We start from the raw sequence: 24808 nt of genomic DNA, 5'->3' as shown, positions 1-24808 counted from the left end.
TAATTTGAGAAAAAATTGAATTTTTTTTTTCGATTAGAATGATGTAATTGTATATTTAGACATAATTTCTAATTTCAAACAACTTTTCATAATATAATTTTTTGATATTCTGGAATATAAAGGTACTTTGCTCTTTAACGAAATTCATATTTTTTATATAACTCGTATAAAATTGATAAAATTTGATATCTGGTGGTTCAGTTTTAGATTTTTGACTATCCAGAGCATTTTATTAAAAATAACTTTTTTTAGTAAAATTGATAATAAAAAAGTTTTCCATTTGGTTTCTAGCTACGCAGACACACTGTATAAGAGCTTCTGTATAAGAATTTTCAAATTGCAATGCCATATTCGGATTCAGCATAATCAAAAACAAAATAGAAACATATTTGATCAAAGTACAATGATGAATTTAACGATATTTTTAAAATACAAAACAATTGTTATTGTTTAAACAATTAATAAACAATTGGGGGCCAAATCTGCGAGTAGAACTTTTTACTTTAACATGTATATAAACTAACAAAAAAAGTTTTAGAAAAATATAAGCTTGTTTGAATTATTCCGAAACAATGCATGTTTTCGTTCTAATTGCACTCCCCTATACAGGGTGAGGCAGATAAAGGGCCTATTAGAAATATCTCGAGAACTCAAGGTAAGAAAATTATGAAAATCGGAATACAGGGGTTTTGAGGTGTAAACTATTTAATGAAAATATTTTGGTTTTCTTGCTACTTCCGGTTATACCGGAAGTTGGTTGTAACTTCGTTTTTTTAAATGAGACACCCTGTATATTTTTACATTTTTGGATTCTCCTTGATTTGTTCTTTCTTAAAATATTAGTTTTTGTATTATTATACAGGGTAGGTTAAAAGATAATTACGTTTTTTTATTAATTTCGTAGCAAAATTCACACCCTGTAGAATTGTAGTAGTTTGACATAATAAACTCTGTTTATGTTCAAATGATTTAATATAGTCTACTATGTTAATAATTACTGGTATAGTTAAATTTTTCCTTTTTTGTATACAGGGTTGGTCGAAACTCAGAATGAGTATTTTCTGAGTTTTCTTAAATGGAACACCCCGTATTTTAGTATTGTAATGAAATGTTATTTTAGGATACTTTTTAATTTCTTAAGCAATCCCTATACCTAACTGCTTCAATTTGTGAGTTATTGGTGATTCAAACCAAACATTAATTGCAACACAAAATACCTGAAATTTTATTAGGTTGGCCGTAAAAATATTCAATCACAAATAATTTTTCGGAAATAAATACATACTAATCGAAACTGATACTTAAAATTGCCAACAATGGTTGAGCTATCAAAATATCTACGTAGTTAAGATTGTTAGTGCGATTAACAATTAAGCACAAATTAAAGCAGGTGGGTATAGGGAAGGCTTAAGAAATTAAAAAGTACCATAAAATACCATTTCATTACAATACTAAAATATAGTGTGTTCCATTTAAGAAAACTCAGAAAATACACATTCCGAGTTTCGACCCACCCTGTATACTAAAATTCAAAATTTAGCTATACTAATAATTGGTAACAATAGTAGACCATATTAAAAATCATTTGAACATATAAAGGGATTTTGATGTAAAACTACTACAATTCTACAGGGTGTGAATTTTGCTACGAAAGTAATAAAAAAACGTAATTATCTTTTAATCTACCCTGTATAATATTACAAAACCTTATATTTTAAGAAATAAGAAATCGAGGAGAATCCAAAAACGTAAAAATATATAGGGTGTCCCATTTAAAAAAACGAAGTTACAATCAACTTCCGGTATAACCGGAAGTAGCAAAGAGACCAAAATATTTTCATTAAATAGTTCACACCTCAAAACCCCTATATTCCAATTTTCATAATTTTCTTTACTTTAGTTCTCGAGGTATTTCTAATAGGCCCTTTATCTGCCTCACCCTATATATTATATTGTTATGTCAGCTTTTTGCCTTTGGGTAAAAACATAGTGTAAGCGGTTTCCGCTTACGGGCAAACCGCGCGAATCTGAGCGGTTATCGCTCAAATTCGCGGGTAACACAGTGAATACGGGTAAAAGCGAGAAAAATCTTTCAAATTTGTCAGTTGCGTCTACACCTTCTACCAAAATGTCGTCTTCTATTTAAAAACGTGCATTCATTCTGAAAACGTGTAAAAGCGGGTCCGTGCGGATTGACCGTAAGCGGAAACCGGAAACCGCTTCCACTGTGTTCGTGTACCATCGAACATCATCCTGACGTTCGATGACCTACGACTCACTAGTCTAGAAGCTGACCGAATATACTCGATCGTTGATCGTGTATAGGTATCGACGGTAAAAACTTAGAAACAAAAAAAAACATAAAAAAAGAAAGGAAAATAATCTATTTTGATGAAATTTTTCTCAAATCAGTAGTGCCGTAGATATTTGCGTTTTTACTGTGTTGACTGATTTCTCTATTTCTGAATGATGTTTTCCAGTTGTTTTTTCTTCGTCTTAAGGTGTCGTGCATTTCTGTGTAGGCGTGCTCCATATATTGTCTTGTCAGGTGAGATGTTAGATAGTCAGGATTAAATTATTATATTTTTAACAGCATTGCGAAGCATTTCGTAACTTAACTGTGGATTCCTTCAGTTGGTGAATATCTTTTTGCGTCCTAGACCTCTCTAATCCTCTATCTGTTCTTCTAGTAATAGTTACCGAGAAGTGTATTGTTCTTCTCGTAATATGTGTCAATCTCGTAATCAAAATTACAGTATTCTTATTTTTTACATAATCAAAAAGTTCCCTATCCTGGAGGTATTCTTAATACTTCCTTATTTCTGACTCTGTCCTTCCATGATACTCTAAGCATTCAGCGCAGGTACCACATTAATCAGAAATTCACGAACTTTCAAACAAACATTTCTGTCTGGTTCTACTTTGCTCTTTATTTCAGTTTCAGAGTCCCAACTTTTTTTCAGTTTTAACTGGAGTAATGCCAATGCATTTAGAAACACAAAAAAGAGCATGTAATTATTGGCTAAAAAAAGAAAAATATGAAAAAATAATACAAATAATAGGATTAGATATAAGAAATAAAAGAGAATTAAAAGAAATAATAAATAGAAAAAGACAAAATGAATGGGAAAATTCAACAAAATCTAGACGTTTATACAATTTTATACCAATATTAGAAAACATTCCAAATTATTTTAATTCACAACAAGGTTTAATACACTTTTTAACAGGACATGGACCGTACCCAACATATTTGGAAAGATTTACCTTAAAAGATGATGCATATTGTGAATGTGGAGAACTAGGTACACCAGAACATATAGTGTTACATTGTGAAAATACTATAGAAAATGAAGAACATAGAGAAATGAGAAGAAGATTAGAAAGAATTGAAATAAGTGATATATTACAAAATGAAGAATATTTTGAAATATTAAACAATCTCACACAAATAATATCTAAAAAACAACAAGAAATCTATAATAATAGAAGAAGACAACCAATAATCCAACCCTGATGAAGTTGAGTAAGATAAAATTAATATAAATAAAATAAAATATAAATTCAAAAATAGATATTTACAATTATAATAATAATAATTCAATATAAAATAAATAAATAAAAATAATAATTCAATACATAATTCATGAAATTAAAAAAAAAAAAAAAAAAAAAAAAAAACTACCAACTCTCTTCTGAAAATAGAGGGACTGTCTTTATAACTTAGAAGGGAGTTGATAGTACCAAAAATATTTTAAATTGTTTATTTAAATTTGTTTTTTAAACGTAATTAATAGATTATGGCAAATTGTTAATTGTAAAAATAGATTTAATAGTTGAGTAAAAAATGTAAAAATATAAAAAAAAATATCTGTAATCCCATCAGGAAAAAACGACCTGGATTAGTCACTAGAGGCCAGGTCATATGTATAAATAATAAATAATAAAAAAAAAATAGTCCCAACTATCATTTAGCAGAAAACCCAAGTATTTGAACTGTCTGACCTGCCCGATTTCTTCTCTAGCTACATATATTTTGCATTTGGGCAAAGATATATTATGTAGTTCTAACTAGATCTGTATCACTGTGTCATTCTAAAGGCTCTACCTATGATCATAGTTTTGTGTTGATATTTATTTTCAAACCCAAAACTTCCCAAAGCTTTAAACCAAATTCCATAATCTCCGTCTACTTATACAAAGTATTCGTTATGACTAGATCTTTGTCTTGGCAATACTGTATCAATATATCCCCTCTGTTGTTTAGTTTCGAAGTATTGGTAACCAGAATATAATATTGGATGCTTATGGCAAACAAAACATCCAGCTAAATATCTCTTTCTTTCCAGACTTGAAGCATTTGTTTACTGTTTAGCCTTTTTTAAACAGTGATGAAAATAATGACTAAGAAACCTCGAAATTTATAACAATAGCTACTTACCTAGCGGATTCAGGTACCAACCATGGGGTGAATATAGCGATTACCAAAGGCGCAGATGTGGCATAGCAAAGCAATCTCCAGTCGGCTAAGTAATAGGCTATCCATGGCAATATAGAGGCAGCAAAAGTGAAGAATATCGCTATAGACATATTGGCTACGAAGGTCCTCCATTTTGGTCCAACATATTCCAAAACTGAAATACAATAAATGAATGCATGCATATATGTACAGGGTGTCCCGGAAAATAGTGCGTTCCTTTAAGGTATGGAGAGAATACACAATTTGGAACAAAAAAGTCCTATACCATTTTTTCTAAAGTTAACCGTTTCCAAAAAAAAGTTAACATTGTTTTCCATATACCTGTATTTTAATGTTTGGAAATTTTAATAAACTGGCAACATCGTACGCACTACGGAATAATAACATAATAAGAACTCGTTTGTGATTGTGATTAACAGTACAGTGGAACCTCGATAAGTCGGCCCCCGATAACCCGGAAGTCCGGCTAACCCGGACCGATTTTCATTAGACAAACATTTCAACAATAAAAATGTATGTATTATGTTAAAACATTTTATCTGTAGCCGCTTCTGGAATGTCTTAAAAATATCAAGTTTCATTGATAAAACTTGGCTTTGACCATAATATAATGTAAAAATGACTCATGGCACACGGCGGCAGAACGTTCATTATCCATTATCGGGCTATCGCAAACAACAGGCACCTTTTATTCCTTTATTTATTTTCAACTGTCTTTTAAAAAATTATTTTTAGAACAATGGTCTTTTAAACTTTAAACAATGAAAGAGCCACTGTTCTTAAATAACATAACATCGCATGGCAGACGAAATTGACACAACCGAAACTGACTGAGTTTTTTTACCTAGAAATGAACAATACTCTATCTATACTGTCTATACTACAACTATAATAGGTAAGTTAGATGTGTAATATGCATATATATTTCATGTTGTTTTAATTATGACGTACTTTATCTATAAGTATACCGTATTTTATTAATTTTTACAATGCTCTCCGGCTAACCCGGATTTTCGATAACCCGGATCGGCCGCGGTCCCGATTAATCCGAGTTATCGAGGTTCCACTGTAGTAGGTAATACTTATGTATTTACTATTTGTTTACTAAAATTATTTTCTTTTGAAATGTATTGAAATACCTATTGCATAATTTTAAACGAATTACACATCTTTTAACATAAAAACACATCTTTTAACTGAACTAGTATTATGTATTTAGTAAGGTTTAAATGGGTTGAATGCTGAGTATTGCTGAGGGCTTTAACTGAATTACATAGTTTTAATAGTTTACAGTGGAACTTAAATACACCAGATAATGTCTCAGTAATTTGTTTACTTGTGAACTGAAATAACTAAGTTGTACTTACTTGAAAATAATTATTATACCGAATAGATGTTTCAAGTAACCTTTCACAAACACCATCCATAGGTAATAACATAATAGGTAATACACTCACTATTCGAAAACATTTTCGGCATTGACACTAAACAGGATTCTTTAAAACTATCTGTTTACTATCTATCTTCTATCTATTTATTTACATTGGACCACAGTATATAGGTTTATACAACAATTCGTATAAGCAAAAAACTGTGCATGGGACTGTCTATGCTTAAATTTGCGTACCGCACATAGTTGTCAGATTTAAATTTGCCTACCAAAATACATTTTAATTTTTTGGTCAAACGGTTGCATTTAGAAAAAAATGTTATAAGAGTTTTTTGTTCTACATGGTGCCTTCTACCTATACCTTTAAGGAACGCACTATTTTCCGGGACACCCTGTATTTATGTAGTCAACTATGAAATTATTCTTGTTCCTTTTATTTTGATCGACATACACCTGTTCTAAAGGCGGTTGTAGCCTTCGTTGTTATTGCTAACCACCTTTCTCTTGGTCTTCCATTCTTTCCGTCTTTCTTCCATTGCCCATAAATCTTTTATGTTATGTTGATTAAATTCTGTTTTCTTGTTTTTGTGTTCATTGGTTTATTAGTATAGTATAGTTGATCCAAAAGATGGCATAACCCAGACATCCATCTTTCAACACCAAATTGTTCTATATGGTCCACACAATGTCCAGAAAAAAGTCACACCATTTTGAGCGTCGGGTTTGGGGGGGAGAGAGGGGATAAATCGGTAAATTCGTAGTTTTTGAAGTTTTTCGCAAATATTTCTAAAACTATGCGGTTTAGCATGAACAACCCTCTATACAAAATTGTTCTACATTAAATTTAAAATAAAAAAGGCCCTATGCATAATCTTTCTAAAATGAATGGTTACAAAGTTACGGAGGTAGTATAGTATAACTGGTCCAAAAAAGGCCTAACCCAAACATCCAAAGTAAAAGTTTTCCTCCAACACCAAAATGTTCTATATGGTCCACATATTGTTCAGTAAAAAGTTACACCATTTTGAGCGTCCGGTTTGGGAGGGAGATGGGAGAGAAACCGGTAAATTAGTAGTTTTTTTACGTTTTTCGTCAATATTTCTAAAACTATGCTTTAGCGTAAACAATGTTATACACAAAAATATTCTACATGAAATTTAAAACAAAAAATATTCTATACATAATTGTTATAAAATCAACTGTTCCAGAGTTAAGGAGGGTGAAAAGTCGAGGTTTTCGATACTTTTTATATTTTTTGGGCAATATTTATGATATAACTATACCAAAAACCCAGACATCCAAAGTGAAAGTTATCCTCCAACATTAAATTGTTCTATATGGTCCACATAATGTTCAGAAAAAAGTCACAACATATTGAGCGTCGGGTTTGGGGGGAGAGGGGGGAGAAATCGGTAGATATAAAAAGTATCGAAAACCTCCACTTTTCACCCTCCGTAACTCTGGAACCGTTGATTTTATAACAATTATGTATAGAACATTTCTTATTTTAAATTTTATGTAGAATATTTTTCTATAGGACGTTCCTTACGCTAAAGCATAGTTTTAGAAATATTGACGAAAAACGTAAAAAAACTACTAATTTACCAACTTCTCCCCCATCTCACCCCCAAACCGGACGCTCAAAATGGTGTAACTTTTTACTGAACAATATGTGGACCATATAGAACAATTTGGTGTTGACGGAAAACTTTTACTTTGGATGTCTGGGTTAGGCCTTTTTTTGGACCAATTATACTATACTACCTCCGTAACTTTGGAACCGTTCATTTTAGAAGGGTTATGCATCGGGCCTTTTTTATTTCAAATTTAATGTAGAACAATTTTGTATAGAGGGTTGTTCATGCTAAACCGCTTAGTTTTAGAAATATTGACGAAAAACGTAAAAAACTACGAATTTGCAGATTTCTCCCCCTCTCCCCCCCCCCAAACCCGACGCTCAAAATGGTGTGACTTTTTTCTGAACATTATGTGGACCATATAGAACAATTTGGTGTTGGAGGATAGCTTTCACTTTGGATGTCTGGGTTTGGGTCTAACTATACCATACTATATATTGTCGATGCATAATAAGTTATTACTTTATAAACAAATATTAAGACCTGTATGGACTTATTGATGCCCACTATGGGGGTGTACTAGACCAAGTAATATAAAAATTATACAAATATTCCAAAACAAAATACTGAGAAATATTGTAGATGCTCCTTGGTATGTGACAAATAGTGTATGTGATCTCCATAAGAATCTAGGAATGGAACCTGGATATAATCATCAAGAAGATGGCAGGAAGTCACGAGCAACAACTTCATAAGTACGAGAATATTGAGGAAATCCAGCTCCTCGATACTACTGGGCAAACTAGAAGATTGAAGAGGACAAAGCCTTTTGAACTAGTTTGAGTGATAGGTGATAGTGAAAAGCAGAGCATAGTGCTTGTGTGCCTGTGTATGTTAGGATAGTGCACGATCTTGTTAGATTAGATAAGAGACGCTATGGGGTAAGCTCTTCATTTTAAGGAACAGTGGTAATTTAGGTTAAATTAAAATTGCTCATTGGTCAGTTATGACCAGATTGTAATTGTAATGTACAATTCAATACAATGAATCATCATCGTAATAATGATTATGGAAAAAAATATATGACAAGATTTTGTGCAATAAAAATGTTTATATTTATCAAGGATTATTTGGTATGGCCACATACCTATACTTCTGGTATATCGTCGGTGATGTGACAATATCTCCTATCTGCTTTTTCATGAATCTTGTAGGAGACGAAAAACCATTTTTAGGGTTATCTCTAGTTTTCACGTGTAAATTTTGACACATTTTGTAGTAAATAGATATTTGAATTTACTACAAAACATGCCAAAACATATCATATGAAAACAAAAGGTGACTGTAAAAATCGTTTTTAGTCTTTCTTATAAAACTCATGAAAAAACAAATCGGAGGTATTATGTCACATCAGCGACTATATCTAGGGAATGTATAAAAAATATACTGTAAATGTCCAAAGAACATTCGTAGACATTCATGGAATGTTCCAACAAGACATTCAAGGAATGTTTAAAATGCTGACACAGGACTTTCCTGGGACGTTCAGGGAATGTTCTTGTGCTTTTGGAGTATGTCCAGAGAATGTCTAAAAATATACTTTGAATGTCCTAAGAACATTCGTGGACATTCATGGAATGTTCCAATAAGACATTCAGGGAATATTTAAAATGCTGACAGATGACTTTCCTGGGGCATTCAGGGGACGTTCTTGTGCTTTTGAGGACATTGCAGGAATGTTTTCAATGTCGTGTGTGTACATTCTAGGAGCATACATGGAATGTTTGGTGTTATTAGGGTCTATCCCAGATCTCATTTTATTTTCATGTATTCCCGTTTTTTTTATCTTTTAGAAAGTTGAATGCATCTTGGTCAAGCTTGTTTGAGAACATGGTCTGTGGTCTTTCTTATTTCTTCTCCAAAACTACTCTTGTAATAGATACTGTATATTTATAGATCTCAAAGGTATCTATAATCTGGTTTGTATATCATTGGTTCTATTTTTTCTCAGAATATGATAATAATTTACATAAATAACTTACCCAAGATATACATCATAGTAAAACAGTTGTCGAAGGCCATTCCCACCAGAAATCTACAGACACAGAATGCCCAAAACGAGTGACAGAAAGCGGTGGCGACTCCTCCCAATAATCCAACCAAATTGCAACCCATTAGGGCAGGCACTCTTCCATATCTATCAGCCATCCATCCGAAGACGAGGCCGCCTAGGATGGCGCCGCAGAAAAATATCGCCTGGGCTGTAGTAGGCAGAGCGGAGTTCTCGCAGACCCAGTTTAACTAAAACAGTAGATCTTTTATGCAACATATCTGAAAAGCGAAGAATAATTAACAAGAATAAAAAACCGACAAACGCCGTAAAAATAAAAATGACTGGCGCGTACACAACAGCGTAACCAGGATGTTGTAACCCCCCCCCTTAGGGGACTACTGAAGAGTAACGTCTCTAGGGGTATGGTGTTAAGCGTATAGAGCGCTTAAACTTCATCCCAATGGGGGGGGGTTTAATTCCCAAACCTTCCCTGGTTACGCCTATGCTCATACAATATTCCAGCTACAAAAGAGCTGATATGAATATTTGTGGCGCGAAAACGTATTTTCATATTGATAGAAAATAAAATTCTAGTTTTATTTTGAAAGATTTTTTCCATAATATTTGCTAAATTTGAAGTAAACCACCACCACCCCTCTCCATCGCAGTACATAACGAATGAAGAGGCTTTCTACTGAACGTTACCTTGGATGCCCTGGGTAATGGGACATCCTCTGTATTACTTTATGTGGTTAAACCACCTGATTTCAGGGGTAGCTAGAAGAGCTTTTCTCTCTATTAATGACTTGATTTTGGACTTATGTCATACAAATGTGTGTTCCGGGCAGCGAGGCACCGACTAAAGTCTCTTAAACCACCCCTCCCCATCGCAGTACATAACGAATGAGGAGGCTTTCTACTGAACGTTACCTTGGATGCCCTGGGTAATGGGACATCCTCTGTATTACTTTATGTGGTTAAACCACCTGATTTCAGGGGTAGCTAGAAGAGCTTTTCTCTCTATTAATGACTTGATTTTGGACTTATGTCATACAAATGTGTGTTCCGGGCAGCGAGGCACCGACTAAAGTCTCTTAAACCACCCCTCCCCATCGCAGTACATAACGAATGAGGAGGCTTTCTACTGAACGTTACCTTGGATGCCCTGGGTAATGGGACATCCTCTGTATTACTTTATGTGGTTAAACTACCTGATTTTAGGTGTAGCTAGAAGAGCTTTTCTCTCTATTAATGACTTGATTTTGGACTTATGTCATACAAATGTGTGTTCCGGGCAGCGAGGCACCGACTTAAAGCGCTGGTTTCCTCGAAAGCGGTGCCGACAACCTGCGACCGTAGCACTGCGATGAATTACGTCAGATTACGGTGAAAAATTCAAGGTTCTTCACTGCGGCAATGGAATGTGCAAACTCAGCAAGCGGTGGCTTCCAACGCATCCTTGGAAACCACCGCTATTATTTTGCATGGTACAGTTTTTTATGATGTCATTCATCGCAGTGTTACGATCGCAGGTTGTCGGCACCGCTTTCGAGGAAACCAGCGCTTTAAGTCGGTGTCCCGCTGTCCGCAAATGTCCCCGGTAAATAAAGTTCGGTTACACTTTTATTGGGCCCATCATCTGACAAAACAACTTCACTTTAACTTTTTTAAGAAATTGGCTAAGAAAACTAAGACTGTTTTTTTGTCATTTCTGCTTTTTCGTCTTTTCTTTTTCCATTTGTGTCCCAGATAATATTTTTTGATTCCATTTTTATTTAACTACATAAAAATAATAACTTTATAACCTCAAGATTATGCTTCTGCAGTAATGCGAAACCGTAATTTAATATTAGTACTGAGTACTTAACAAATATAATTTTATATTAATTGAATGCAACACTAGATTCTTTCACTGCAGAGTACAATTGACAAACTATTCTATTCGCGGTGTGCAAGTATTTGGAAGGGAAACGAGAAACGACCGTGCGCGAGTGGCGGAGAATATTTCAACTATCTTAAATAATTCATATTGTCAATTGAAATTGTCAAATTGACGTATATTTCATACCTTCCGTCATTGAAGCAGAAAAATTATATATTGCTCCGCAATATTGATATGATATGCAATTATTATATAAAGGTAAATTTAATTAATTGTATTTTGCTTGCAGTACTGCATTTTAATAACTAATTTTATTTACTACATACAATTGTTTACGTTTGCATAGCATAACCTGCATCTTATTTTTTCTTCTTATTATTTTTTTGGACTATGGCCTTGACAATTATCCAGTAACCAGGACTAATATAATTGGCCAGTATAATTAAAAGTGCGAATAAAAGTACAGAGCGTAGAAATAGAGGTCGCTTTGCCGAACTTGCACGGTCCCAATATTATAATCACATGAAATAATACTAAATCCAAAAGAGTTCTAAACTAAATTTTATGTAAAATGTTTATTTTAAATATTACATTTTTATGGGATTAATACTTAACTTGATACCTCTTAATAGGTAAATAATATTTAAATTAGACAGGCTGCAAGAAAACAGTATCACAATCTAGATTATTTTACTGGAAATCATTCAGTTCCTCTATATTTTAGAGCAGCGGTTCTCAATCTGTGGTACATGTACCACTGGTGGTACATATCATTATTTGCGGTGGTACACAAAACACACAAAAACTTAAAATAGTAGTACATAGTAAGTCTTGATTATACAATCTAAAAATATAGAAATATAATAAAAGAAACTTTAGATGGTACATGACTCAAAAAGATTGGGAACCGCTGTTTTAGAGCATAGTTGTTTGGTTAAAATATGATATCTTTGACCAATAAATTATATTACATACAGACATACTACATGTGTGATATGCAAAACTAACAAACACAGGTTAGGGTATTGTAACAAATTTAAACCACATTTAAAAAATGATTTTTTGTATTGAATAATTTTCTATTTTTCATAATACCAGCAAAAAAAGCTCATTCTGGCGCCCCCCGAACAGGGGCGCCCACCTGCAGTGCATCCCTTGCAGGCCCGTTATCGCCGGCCCTGCAGTTTGCAATCTTTCATAATAAAACTAGAGTTTTATTTTCCATCAAAATGAAAATTCATTTTTGCGCCACTCATTTTTACTGCGTTTAGCGGTTTTTTTATTCTTGTATCAGGAGTTTTTCAAAAAATTTTATAAATCAAATGTTTGAAGTTGAATGTAATGTTTCTCGATCACACGTTAAGCGTTATAAATGGCCGCCTTTGTCGCATTTTGTCCCAAATGATCTAGTAGTTACGACACCAGACTTGTGATAAGACAATCCCAGTTCATATCCCAGACATCCTAATAATTATGGACGACAAATGAACTCGGATTGCCCGATCAAACTTAGCGTCTTAATCAATACAACTACATAAACCATTTCGGCGATAATGGTTAAAAGGATTATACTTTTGGAGCTCGATATCTTCTGAACGACTTAACCGATTTTGATCATTAAACATGAGCTTGAAATGTATTGACAACTAGTATCTGAATCATTCAAGGTCACGTATGATAACTGAAGATATTACAGGAATTCATCATCATCAATGGTGCTACAGCCCTATGAAAGAGCCTCGACCTTCCCAAGTCTATTACGCCAGTCAGTCCTATCCATTGCCAACCGTTGCCAGTTTGCTGCGCCTATTTTTCTCCCATCCTCATCTACACCATCTTTCCATCTAAGTTTTGGCCTACCCCTATTTCTACTTCCCACAGGTTGTGACATAAGGATTCTTCTAGGAGGGTTGTTATGCTATGATCTTGCTAGATGTCCTGCATATCTTAGTCGTCCTATTCTTATAAGAGATACTACGTCTTTTCCACTAAATATATGTTTATATCTGTGGTATACCTCGTAGTTGTACCTCCTCCTCCAAATACCATTTTCACAGATGCCACCGAATATGCCTCTCAGGATCCTTCGTTCAAATATAAGCAGAAGGTTTTCATCTGCCTTGGAGATGGTCCATGTCTCCGATCCATATGTCAACACTGGTTGTATAAGGGTTTTGTATATGGTTATTTTTGTTTTTTGGCTTAAGTTTCTGCTTCTCATATGTCTACTCAGTCCAAAATAGCATTTGTTCGCTAGGATTATCCTTCGCTTGATTTCTTCTGTCATGACGTTTTCCTTGGTGATCAGGGAGCCTAAGTATGTGAATTTGTCTACCACTTCAAAGGTAGAGTTATCAACAGAGAATTGGTGACCGATGTTTATGGCTCTATTGTTGGGTGTTGATGCCACCATCTTAGTTTTCTCCTCGTTTACTGTCAGGCCCATATTTTTTGAGGCAATTGAGAAGGTGGTATACATTTCTTCTAGTTTGCGTGTTGTGCGGGCAACTAGGTCCACGTCATCGGCATATGCCAAAATTTGGGATGATTTATTAAAAATATTTCCTCTGTTGTCTATTCGGGCATCTCTGACCGCCTTTTCCAGAGCTATGTTGAAGAGGAGACACGCCAGCGCATCTCCCTGTCGCAGCCCAATATTCGTTTCAAACGCCTGTGATTGTTCGCCCTGTATTTCGACTTTGCAAACGACTTTACGCATTGTAGCCTTAACCAATCTTACCAGTTTGTCAGGGATGTGGAATTCATCTATGGCTTCATACAATTTATTTCTTGGGACACTATCAGGGAACAGGAATTATTGAGCTTAAAAAACCGTTTTTCCTATAAGAAATAGATTTGATCATACTTATGAAGCCCATAACTTAAAAATTCGAATTTTCCTAGATATGAAGTACCTATACACTGTTAGACGCGTCTAGAGTCCTCCTACAAACGCTCAGTTATTGGCGCAATTAGTAGGTTGAAATTTTGAGTAATTGTCGAAAAACCAAAATTTTCAAAGTTTAATTTTTCAGTTTTTTGGCTATACTGAGCCGCGTGTCCCCTTACAAAAATTTAATAAAAATACGAGATGTACTGTAAATTTAATAGTAATAATAATAACTTTTTAAATGTATTAATTATTTAATAGAAATATAGTTGCACCAGAAATTTAAGTTTTTATTAAAAATAAATAAAATTTATAATTAAACAATTAAGCATTGTTTGATTGTTTAAAGTGCAATAACTACCGTGGAATTTCTCTACGGAAACATACGCAGAGTTAAAAACGCAAACCAAAAGGTTAGGTCTGGAAATTAACACAGAAAAAACAAAAAGAATGATACAGACGAGAAGAAATAGTGGTCTATTCTATCTAGTGGGCGGATCTGTAAAAATATTAGTACATTTGGACGTTGAGAGGTGACTCAAATTTTTTTGCAGAAATTGCTTGAAAATAGCTCAAATAATAATATTTGAGTTATCCTCCCTCTCAAAAAGGTCCGGAACATTGTTTAAATAATCAAAATGTCAAAAAATGAAGAAAAAATTCGATTTTTTCCTTCGTTTTTTGAAACTTTAAAAGTATTCATTTCCGAGAAAAGTTGTACTGACATTAAAGTTGCATAATTAAATTTCCTACAATATAGAACTGGTTAAAAATTTAACAAATAGTCACCCTTGTTGCAAAATAGCAATAATTGCGAAAAAACTATACAAAAACAAGTATTCGCATTTTACGTTTTTTCAACCATTTATGCTACACTTAGGACCTTCATATTTCACCTAGAAAAACTTTATGATACAGTAAAACAATAATGTAAATTTCATTAAGATCGGTTCAATAGATTTTGCAAAATAAATTTTGCAATCTTGCATTCACAAAAAAATTCGTTTTTTTAAATTGTTACAGGACTGAAAATAAAGCAGATAGCAAGTTAAAAATTTTTTTGCTTATAGAAGTGTACTGTACCTTTTATTTGCAATTTGCAAAATTAAAATCGATTAACTGCCACGGCGTCAGGAATTTTTTTAAATAAACATTAATTATTGGTGCTACGCGCAGGACAGCGGATAGTTAGCTCTGATTGGGCATTTCAATGACCTTTGATAATGATTGATACATTTTAATTTTTATTACATTTCGATATAAATAAATAAATTTGTTTATTGCAAAATAAAAACCCATACTCTATCCTTTGAAATAACACTTTTTTTAGCAAAAACTTTCTTTGTTCATATATTTTAACTTAGAGAATAAAAGTTTATTATTTTTAAACATATGCAATTGTTTAAACAATATTTCACAAACAATAATAAAATTAGTTTGATTTTTGTGGAATTAAAATATTGAAATACAACAAAATATAGAGTAAGAAAATAATATATTAAATAAAGATTAGAAGAAATTTTGATGGAAATCAACTTGTGTGAATCGAACACCGCTGTCCTGCACGCAGAACCAAAAATTAATGTTTATTTAAAAAATTTCCTGACGCCGTGGTAATTATTAGATTTTAATTTTGCAAATTGCAAATGAAAGGTACAGTACACTTCTATAAGCAAAAAAAAAATTCAACTTACTATCTGCTTTATTTTCAGTCCTGCAACATTTTTAAAAAATGAAATTTTTTTGCGAAAGCTGGATTTCAAAATTTATTTTGCAAAATCTATTAAACCGATCTTAATGAAATTTACAGTGTTGTTTTAATATATCATAAAGTTTTTATGGGTAAAATATGAAGGTCCTAAGTGTAGCATAAATGGTTGAAAAACGTAAAATGCGAATACTTGTTTTTGTATGGTTTTTTTCGCAAGTATTGCTATCTTGCAACAAGTGTGACTATTTTTTAAATTTTTAACGAATCCTATATTATAGTAAATTTAATTACGCAACTTTTATGTCAGTACAACTTTTCTCAGAAATGAACAGTTTTAAAGTTATATTCAAAAAACCAATAAAAAATCGAATTTTTCCTTCATATTTTGACATTTTGATTATTTAAACAATGTTCCGGACCATTTTGAGTGGGAGGATAACTCAAATATTATTATTTGAGTTATTTGTAAGCAACATCTGCAAAAAAATTTGAGTCACCTCTCAACGTCCATCTCAAAACAGATGAGCCCTGGACTAAAATAATATAGTCGCACAAAACATTATGCATGAAGATGACATTGAAACAGGCAAACAGGGCTTAGGTATATTACCATCTCCCATAGATTTGGGTCTAAAAGTGTCCACCGAAATACAAAGGTGAGAATCTTTAAAACCTTAATTCGACCAATAGCATGGAAGCATTCGACCTATGGAAGTGAAACATTGGCCCTGAAAGAAACATAAAAAAATAAACTCGACACGTTCGAAAGGAAATTACTGAGGAGAATACTAGTACCGGTGAGGGAAAACGGAACAGGGCCGGATTTAAGGGAGGGCAGGCTGGGCAGCTGCCCGGGGCCCCCACATTCCGGGGGCCCCCACAAAGCCTCAAACGTAAAAAAATATCAACAAATTATTCACATAGATTTATTTTTGTTTTATGCAAACACTTGTGCCGCCCAATCTCAGAATTTAGTTGCAGAATCTGCATCTGAGTGTTGTCCTGCTGCCACAGCATTAATTGATTTCTTATTTTTGTTATTTAGAAGTGATGCCGCCAAATCACTAGTTAAAGGTTATAATCAGATTAAAGAAGAATTATCCAAAATTTCAGAAGACGGTGAGTAACAATTTAAAACTCGTAGCGATACAAATGGTTTGTGTAATCGAATGTGTTTACTGGAAACAGGAATATTTGCAATATTTTGGAATGAAATCTTAGAGAAAACAAATAGCTCAAGCCATATTCTCCAAGATCCAAATGTTGCCTTTAATTCAGGGGTGGCGGCACTTAGATCACTTAAACAAATTATACAGTCAAGACATGGGCATTTTCGAAATATATGAAACTCAAGGCGCGATGGTAAGGAAGTCAAGACTATTCGTCACATAGAAAACGACCACAGAATTTTCGACTGACTCCACTGGATTATGGAACATCTCAAGAGACTGAAATGACAACATCAAAGAAATTTAGGACTCAAAATTTTATCGCTATTATAGATCACCTCATCACCTCTATTAAGTCAGAGGCTTTCTGCATATGAATCTATCCATTCCAATTATTTTGGATTTTTACATCATTTGGAAAATTTAACTCCCTTTGGAAACTGAAGCTCACTCACTAAAGCTTACTGACATTTATAGCAATTATTTAGATGAAATCCTAGGTGTCGAACTAGTACAATTTGTAGAATTTTTCAATCCATTTAAAGAGGAAATCGGCTCATCAAATATAAGCAAAGAACTTAAAATGTACCGACTGCTAGAAGAAAAGCATGTGAATGATACTTTTCCAAACGTTGAGGTGACACTTCGTTTTTATTTAGTTCTGATGCTAACTAACTGTAGTTGGGAGAGGTCATTCTCAAAACTTAAGTTAATTAAAAATTAACTTCGGTCTATAATGGGCCAAGAGCGTTTGAATCATCTCTCTATAATGAGCATTGATCACGATGTCTATAGCAACTAGACATGTCCGACATAATCAAGGAATTTTAAATTAAAAATCTCGAAAAGTACCCGGGCTTTTACCATACATCTTACTATGTGTAGAGAATTATACTTTATTCATAATATGTTCCGGTAAGTCTTTCAGTCATACTATGTTTATTTTTAATATTTCACTATAACAAGTTACAGCTCTTGTATTTTTTATTATTTAACAATATAGATATTTATAAAAGTAGATCAACATTTTTTTAATGGTCAGACGTAGGGCCCCCACACCAATTCTGCCCAGGGGCCTCCACTGCCCTAAATCCGGCTCTGAAACGGAATCTTCAGAATTCAATACAACAACGAGCTTTATCAACTTTATAAGAAAGCACCACAGTCAGACTTCATTAGAATACAAAGATTGGAATGTGCCGGACATGTGATAATAATGGGAGAGGATAGGCTACCAAAAAGAGCACTTAACGCTAGTATGCCGCAAAGGTTGCAAGAAAGCGCTGGGAAGACACAGTAAGCAGTGATGTACAAGCATTTTTAGGAGTCCGTGTATGGAGAAGAGCAGCGACAGATAAACAAGGGTGGAGGCGAAAAATAAAGGAGGCAAAGGCTCAATTTGGGCTACAGTGTCCTAGAAGACGAACAGGATCAGAGCCTATTTTACCACTAGGCCAGTGAGGCACCTGCCTCGGGTCCGCATTTTAATGGGGCCCGGAAAGATCATCAAAAACTTTTTATTGAAATAAAACAAGATACATTTTCAAATTTGTCAGCTGTGGTCTTAGAACCACATGAGACACACTTTGAAAATCTTTCTACGTATCATCTACAGTAGAATCAGAGATAAATGTGAAGAAGACCAGGATGAAACACAATTTGGCTTCAGAAATGGACTGGGTACTCGGGTCGCACTCTTTGCACTAAATGTATTATTGCAGAAAGGCCGAGATCAAAGAAAAGACATATTTGCTGTATTTATTGACTATGAGAAGGCCTTTGATCGAGTACAACATCACAAATTAATTAAAATATTAAAGGATTAAGGAGTTGATAGTCAAGATGTAAGAATCATAGAAAAATTATACTGGCGCCAAACAGCGACAGCTTGCATAAAAGGAAAATCAACAGAAATATGCAAAATACAAAGAGGTGTCAGACAGGGTTGTATACTGTCCCCACTGTTATTCACTGTCCCCACTGGGTGTGAAAGTTAATGGAATTCTGATAAATACAATCAGATATGCAGACGATACAGTTATTTTAAATGATGATATGAATAGATTACAACACCTTTTAAATGCCATTGACACAGTGGGAAGAAAGTTTGGCCTAAACATAAACTGTTCAAAAACAAAATACGTGGTATATAGCTGTTTGGCCCATCAAGATTCACAGTTATATTTCGATGGTTATATAATCCAAAGCTTACAGCAGAAAGCAATCAAGAGGCTGGAGCTACTAACGCGACCTACAGAAGAGAACAGGGAAGACTACAACAGAGTAAGGACTCAAACGAGAAGACTTTTGAGAAGAAAAAAGAAACAGTACCTAGAAGCACGAATACAGCAACTCGAGGAGGAACATAGAAGCGGTCAGTTTAGACAGTTTTATAGGGACATAAAAACAATGACGGGCAACACGATTAACAGCCCAAGATTTATAAAAGACGATGCAGGACAATTGCTCACTGACGACGAAGAGATAAGCGGCCAATGGAGAAAGTATTTTGAGCAACTCTTAAATACAGAAAACCCCACAACGACAGGGCAACAAAGACAGTACCAGTTAGCCGAACCTGAAATACCAGGGCCCACACTAGCTGAAGTAAAGTCCGCAATTTCGTCCCTAAAAAACCATAAAGCCCCAGGCCCAGACGGCATACAGACGGAACTACTAAAAAAAGGAGGAGACAAACTACATCTTGAGATATATCATCTTATAAGAGAAGTCTGGGAAAGAGAAGAAATACCGAAACACTGGCATGAAAGCCATATAATACCTATTCACAAGAAGGGAGACAAACAAATATGTCGGAACTATAGAGGAATATCGTTAATTAATACAACATACAAGATTATATGCATAATACTGTTTAGAAGATTAACTCCATACGCAGAGGAAATAATAGGCGACTACCAAAGCGGATTCAGACCGGGAAGGTCGACTATAGACCAGATCTTCGTCCTACGCCAAGTGTTGGAAAAAAACTGGGAATTCAACCGCGATGTACACCAAATCTTCGTGGACTTCAAACAAGCTTACGATTCTGTTAGCAGAGAAGCATTGTGGGAGACTATGGTAGAAATGGGAGTACCTGGAAAACTGGTACGATTAGCAAAGGTGAGCACGGAGAACGCTTCCGCACGAATCAGAGTTGGCAGCAACACGTCGGAGGAATTCCTCATTGACACCGGACTTAGACAAGGAGATCCTCTCGCCCCCCTGCTGTTTAACTTCGCACTGGAACATGCAGTAAGGAAAGCTCAGCCACAACTGACAAACGGATTTGCCGCCCAAGGATCAAAAATACTATTAGCCTTTGCGGATGACGTGGACACAATTGCACAATCCACCAGAGATGCAAAAGAAGTTTTCACCCTATTCGAGAACGGAGCCAAGGAAGTTGGTCTTAAGGTCAACGAGGACAAGACCAAGTACATGGTGGTTACGAAGAACTTAAGACCAAGGGTTAGACAAAACGTAACAATTAATGAATACAATTTTGAAGTCGTCAAAGAATTTAAGTACTTGGGAGCGATCATAACATCTGAAAATAACTATGAAAAGGACGTGGCAGCCAGGATTATTGCAGGAAATAGGGCATATTACTCATTAATGACCCTACTTAAATCAAAAATACTCTCAACCAGCAAAAATAAGAGTATATAAGACAATAATTCGTCCCACAATAACGTATGGAAGCGAAACCTGGACTCTGAATCAGCGGGAAACAACAAAATTACTGGTACTTGAAAGAAAGATACTGCGGAATATCTATGGGCCTTGCAGAGAAGAGACAACAGGAGAATGGAGAAGAAGACACAATGATGAACCCCAGACAATATACGGAGATGAAAACATAGTACGCTACATTAAATCAAACAGAATACGATGGGCGGGTCACGTACTAAGATCAAGTGACGAAAGACTTCTAAACGCCACATTCTGGGAAAGGCCCGACGGAAAAAGGTCAGTTGGTCGCCCAAGAAAGAGATGGAAGGACGCAGTAGCCAGCGATCTACGTAAAATGGGAGTACAGCAATGGGAAATAGCTGCTCAGGACCGACAACAATGGAGGGAAATAGTAAACGCGGCCAAGACTCACATAGAGTTGTAGAGCCAAATGATGATGATGATGATGATATAATCCAAAGAGTACCCAGTTTTAAATATCTTGGTTGCCATATTACTGAACCACTAGATCCAGATAAAGAGATCAAATGTAGAATCGAGATAGCCCGCACAACATTTTTAAAAATGAGGTCATTCTTCTGTAATGATAACTTGCAACTTAAACATCGAAAGCGCATAATTAAATGTTACATTTGGTCAGTCCTCTTGTATGTTGTCGAAGCATGGACATTAAAAATATCGACCATTAATCGTATGGAGGCCTTTGAAATGTGGCTGCACAGACGTACACTGAAAATACCATAGACGGCTACTCTGACAAATGTGGCAGTCCTTAAGAGAGCAAATGCTGCCCACGAGCTGCTTGATAACATCAAATATAGAAAGTTGGCCTATTTTGGACACGTAGTAAGGGGAGACCGGTATAATATTCTTCAACTTATTATGATGGGTAAAATCGAAGGCCGCAGAGGAATTGGTAGAAAGCAGGCCTCTTGGTTGAAGAATATCCGAGAGTGGACAGGAATAAAGAAAGCAGAACAACTATTTAGAATAGCTCGAGACAGAGACAGTTTCGCCATGTTAATCGCCAACGTCAAGAGGACTTGATACGGCACGTTAAGAAGAAGAAGAAGCAGTGGCGGCCCGTGAGGTAGTGCCATAGAGCCATGGCACTACCTTGCTAACTATCCATAAACATATTTTTTATCTTCAAAACTTTTTAATTCCTATTAATTTTTTTGTGTGTATTTCTTTTGATCTTCATAAATTATATAAAATATGGCAACTATGGGCGCAATACAATCCCTGCCGACAGCGGAGAGTATTCGACAGGAGAAGTCTCTTCTCCTGTCGAGGGAAGGAGAAGACTCCTTCGCGCCGAAGTCAGTACTGGCACGAGTAAAGAGAGAAAGATTTTACGAGCATTATATGTAAGTGACAGAGAAAGAGCTATATTGGACTATTAGTATACCTTAACATTAGAATCTCTGTGCCAGGCACGAGGGTATGAAGCCAGGTCTATTTATTTTGAGTTTCTTTACGTGCTGGTTTGTCGCTTTTATTATGTATATTTTCTGTTAAAAAGTTTTTGTATTTATAATTAAACTTTTGGTGCATCATGATCGTGGGTATTTTGATAATATTTTGATTATTTCTTAAGTTTAATTTATTAATTGACAATAAAGATTAGTATTTTAAAATTTTTTTTGGTGGTTTTTCGCTAGAAAAAAAAACTACAAATGTTATAAGGTGTTGTGGAGCTTTCGAGTTAGCTTTAAGAGGTCACGACGAAAAAGAAAATTCAGAAAATAGAGGCATATTTAAGGAGCTGGTCAATTTTAGCGCCGAATTAGACAACGACTTAAAGGTTCATATTATTCAAAGTACCAGATCTTTCAAAGGTCTACCTTCTCCGGACATTTAGTTGCTTCTAATTTATTTATGTCGGAGAAGTTTTCTGCTTATAAGCATCAGTTCTCCGAATCATTTCTTAATGAACCATGGAGACTGGAGACAATTTTAATTTTTAAGCAAAACTCGGTTTAAAACTGAATTAGAAGTAGGTACTGTATTAGCGAGACGAATTAAGTACTACCTCTGGGGCTGTTTCGCTATCGGTTTTATTGTAGAGGGAAGGTTCAAAAAGCACATTTGAAGAAACTATTAAACTTTTAAGTATTTTAGTTACCATTCCTATATCAACATCTGAAGCAGAACGCTGTTTTTCGATGTTTACATCGAAACCTAGTGCTTTAGGTATGCTATCTGCAGAAAAGCATTTTGTAAATTGTATTGATAATTTTAATTATAAAGTCATTGAAAACTTTGCAACCAAAAAATAGAAGAATGAACTTCATATATCGTAAACTTTAAAAGTGACATTACAAAAATTTGTGCATGTGTGTGAATAATGAAATAGTATTATTTTTATAAATTGGTAAATAGAGACTAAATCGTAATAACAATTTTCAAGCACTATCAGCAGTAAATGCTGGTGGTGGGTTAAGAGGTTTTTATTATTAATTAATTTACGGAACTGTTTTGATCAATGTTGGACAATTGCTTGGCACCTCAGATCAATAAACTTAAGATATGTACATAAGATAAAAGTATCCGCGCATATTTTTTTTAGTTTTTGTTGTCAGTATACATTTTTTTGACAATATCGTGAATCCGTCACTAAAAATTTTGGCGGCTGCCCGAGTTGTGGCACTACCTTCTTAAAGTGGTACGAGCCGCCACTGAGAAGAAGGTCTTAGAACAATTAAAAAATTTGATATCAAAATTAACTAATTAACTTAATTAATATTATTATTAAATTATATTTAGGGACCCGAAAATTATGTAGTGCCTCGGGCCTGATTTGAAGTAAAATAGGTTCTGAACAGGATGGGAGGACGAACTTTCTTTTTGCGCTCTGTTATGGGGTGTAAAATATGATAATATTGCATCTGTTTGTGCCTGCCGTTTCTGTTCTCTTAGTTTTTGCTTTTTTCGTTTTTCACTGCTACTTAAATATCTGTAACTAATGATAATAACGAAACGATTACTTAGTTAAGAAAAATAACTGTTAAAAGAAATTTAATAAAACGACTAATGCAATATCTTATCTTTTCAGAAAACGGCATTAAACGTCAAACTAAATATTAAATTTAAAAGTGCATTTTAAATAAATATATTATGACAATATGCTTTTTCTCATGAGGATCTTTCAGTGCGTCACAGTTTTTCGATTTCTTTCTAACGCATTAAATTGTATGTGACAGAAAAAAACGCACGTCGGTGATTACATTTCGTCGGTGACATTTATAACATTTATTCTAGTTGTCAATAGATGGCGTCATAATCGAAAATAAAATAATTTTTGATTTATATAATATATCTACGAATATAATCTGAACAATTTATAAGACTATACAAATCAAAGAAAATACCATTTTATAAATGCAATAAACACAATTGATTTGATTTTATGCCAAATTGCAAATAAAATGTGACAACTGTCAGATTTAACTAATTTTTTTTAACTAAAGTGTCATGTCACTAAAATGTATATTATCACGGACTTACCTTTTTTTCTATCATTTGTGACACACTGAAAAATGCTCATGAGAAGAAGCACACGTGCCGATACCTCTTGTTAATCCTACCTCTTGTTAAATATTCGGAGCGGTGTCTAAATTTTGCTCATTGTTATTGATAGTACCGACAAGGCAATCTACCTTACTCTTATTGCAGTTTTATGATAAGAACGGTTTATGGTTTATGAATATAACTCTAACCTAATTTGTTATCATTTATCATTTCCTGTTCGTAAAATGAAATATGTTTGAAAATTTTGTTTTGTTTTTTCAATAAAAATATTCTTTTAGTGATCTTTTCGGACCCCATTAAAATGCGGGCCCGAGGCAGGGGCCACACGGGCCTAGTGGTAAAATAGGCCCTGGCCGGTACCCGTTTAGTAGAATGCCTTTTTCAGTTGGGAGAGTCCTATTTCTTAAAATGGACGATAGAAGATTA

The 24808-nt window shown here is 34.4% G+C and overlaps 1 protein-coding gene across 1 annotated transcript in view; it reads right to left on the bottom strand.

The window, feature by feature from the left end:
- The window catches only part of LOC114325651 (organic cation transporter protein), a 203870-nt gene that overhangs the window by 27651 nt on the left and 151411 nt on the right, over nucleotides 1-24808 (bottom strand). The window contains exons 3-4 of the mRNA XM_050659632.1: nucleotides 9490-9748; nucleotides 4442-4634 (exon numbers count right to left, since the gene is read on the bottom strand). Of these exons, the coding sequence (XP_050515589.1) occupies nucleotides 4442-4634; nucleotides 9490-9748 (452 nt within the window). The remainder of the gene's footprint in view (nucleotides 1-4441; nucleotides 4635-9489; nucleotides 9749-24808) is intronic.

Source organism: Diabrotica virgifera, chromosome 8 (genome assembly GCF_917563875.1).
Source record: "Diabrotica virgifera virgifera chromosome 8, PGI_DIABVI_V3a".
Taxonomy (NCBI): Eukaryota; Metazoa; Arthropoda; class Insecta; order Coleoptera; family Chrysomelidae; genus Diabrotica; species Diabrotica virgifera.
This window is presented reverse-complemented; position numbering and strand designations above follow the sequence as displayed.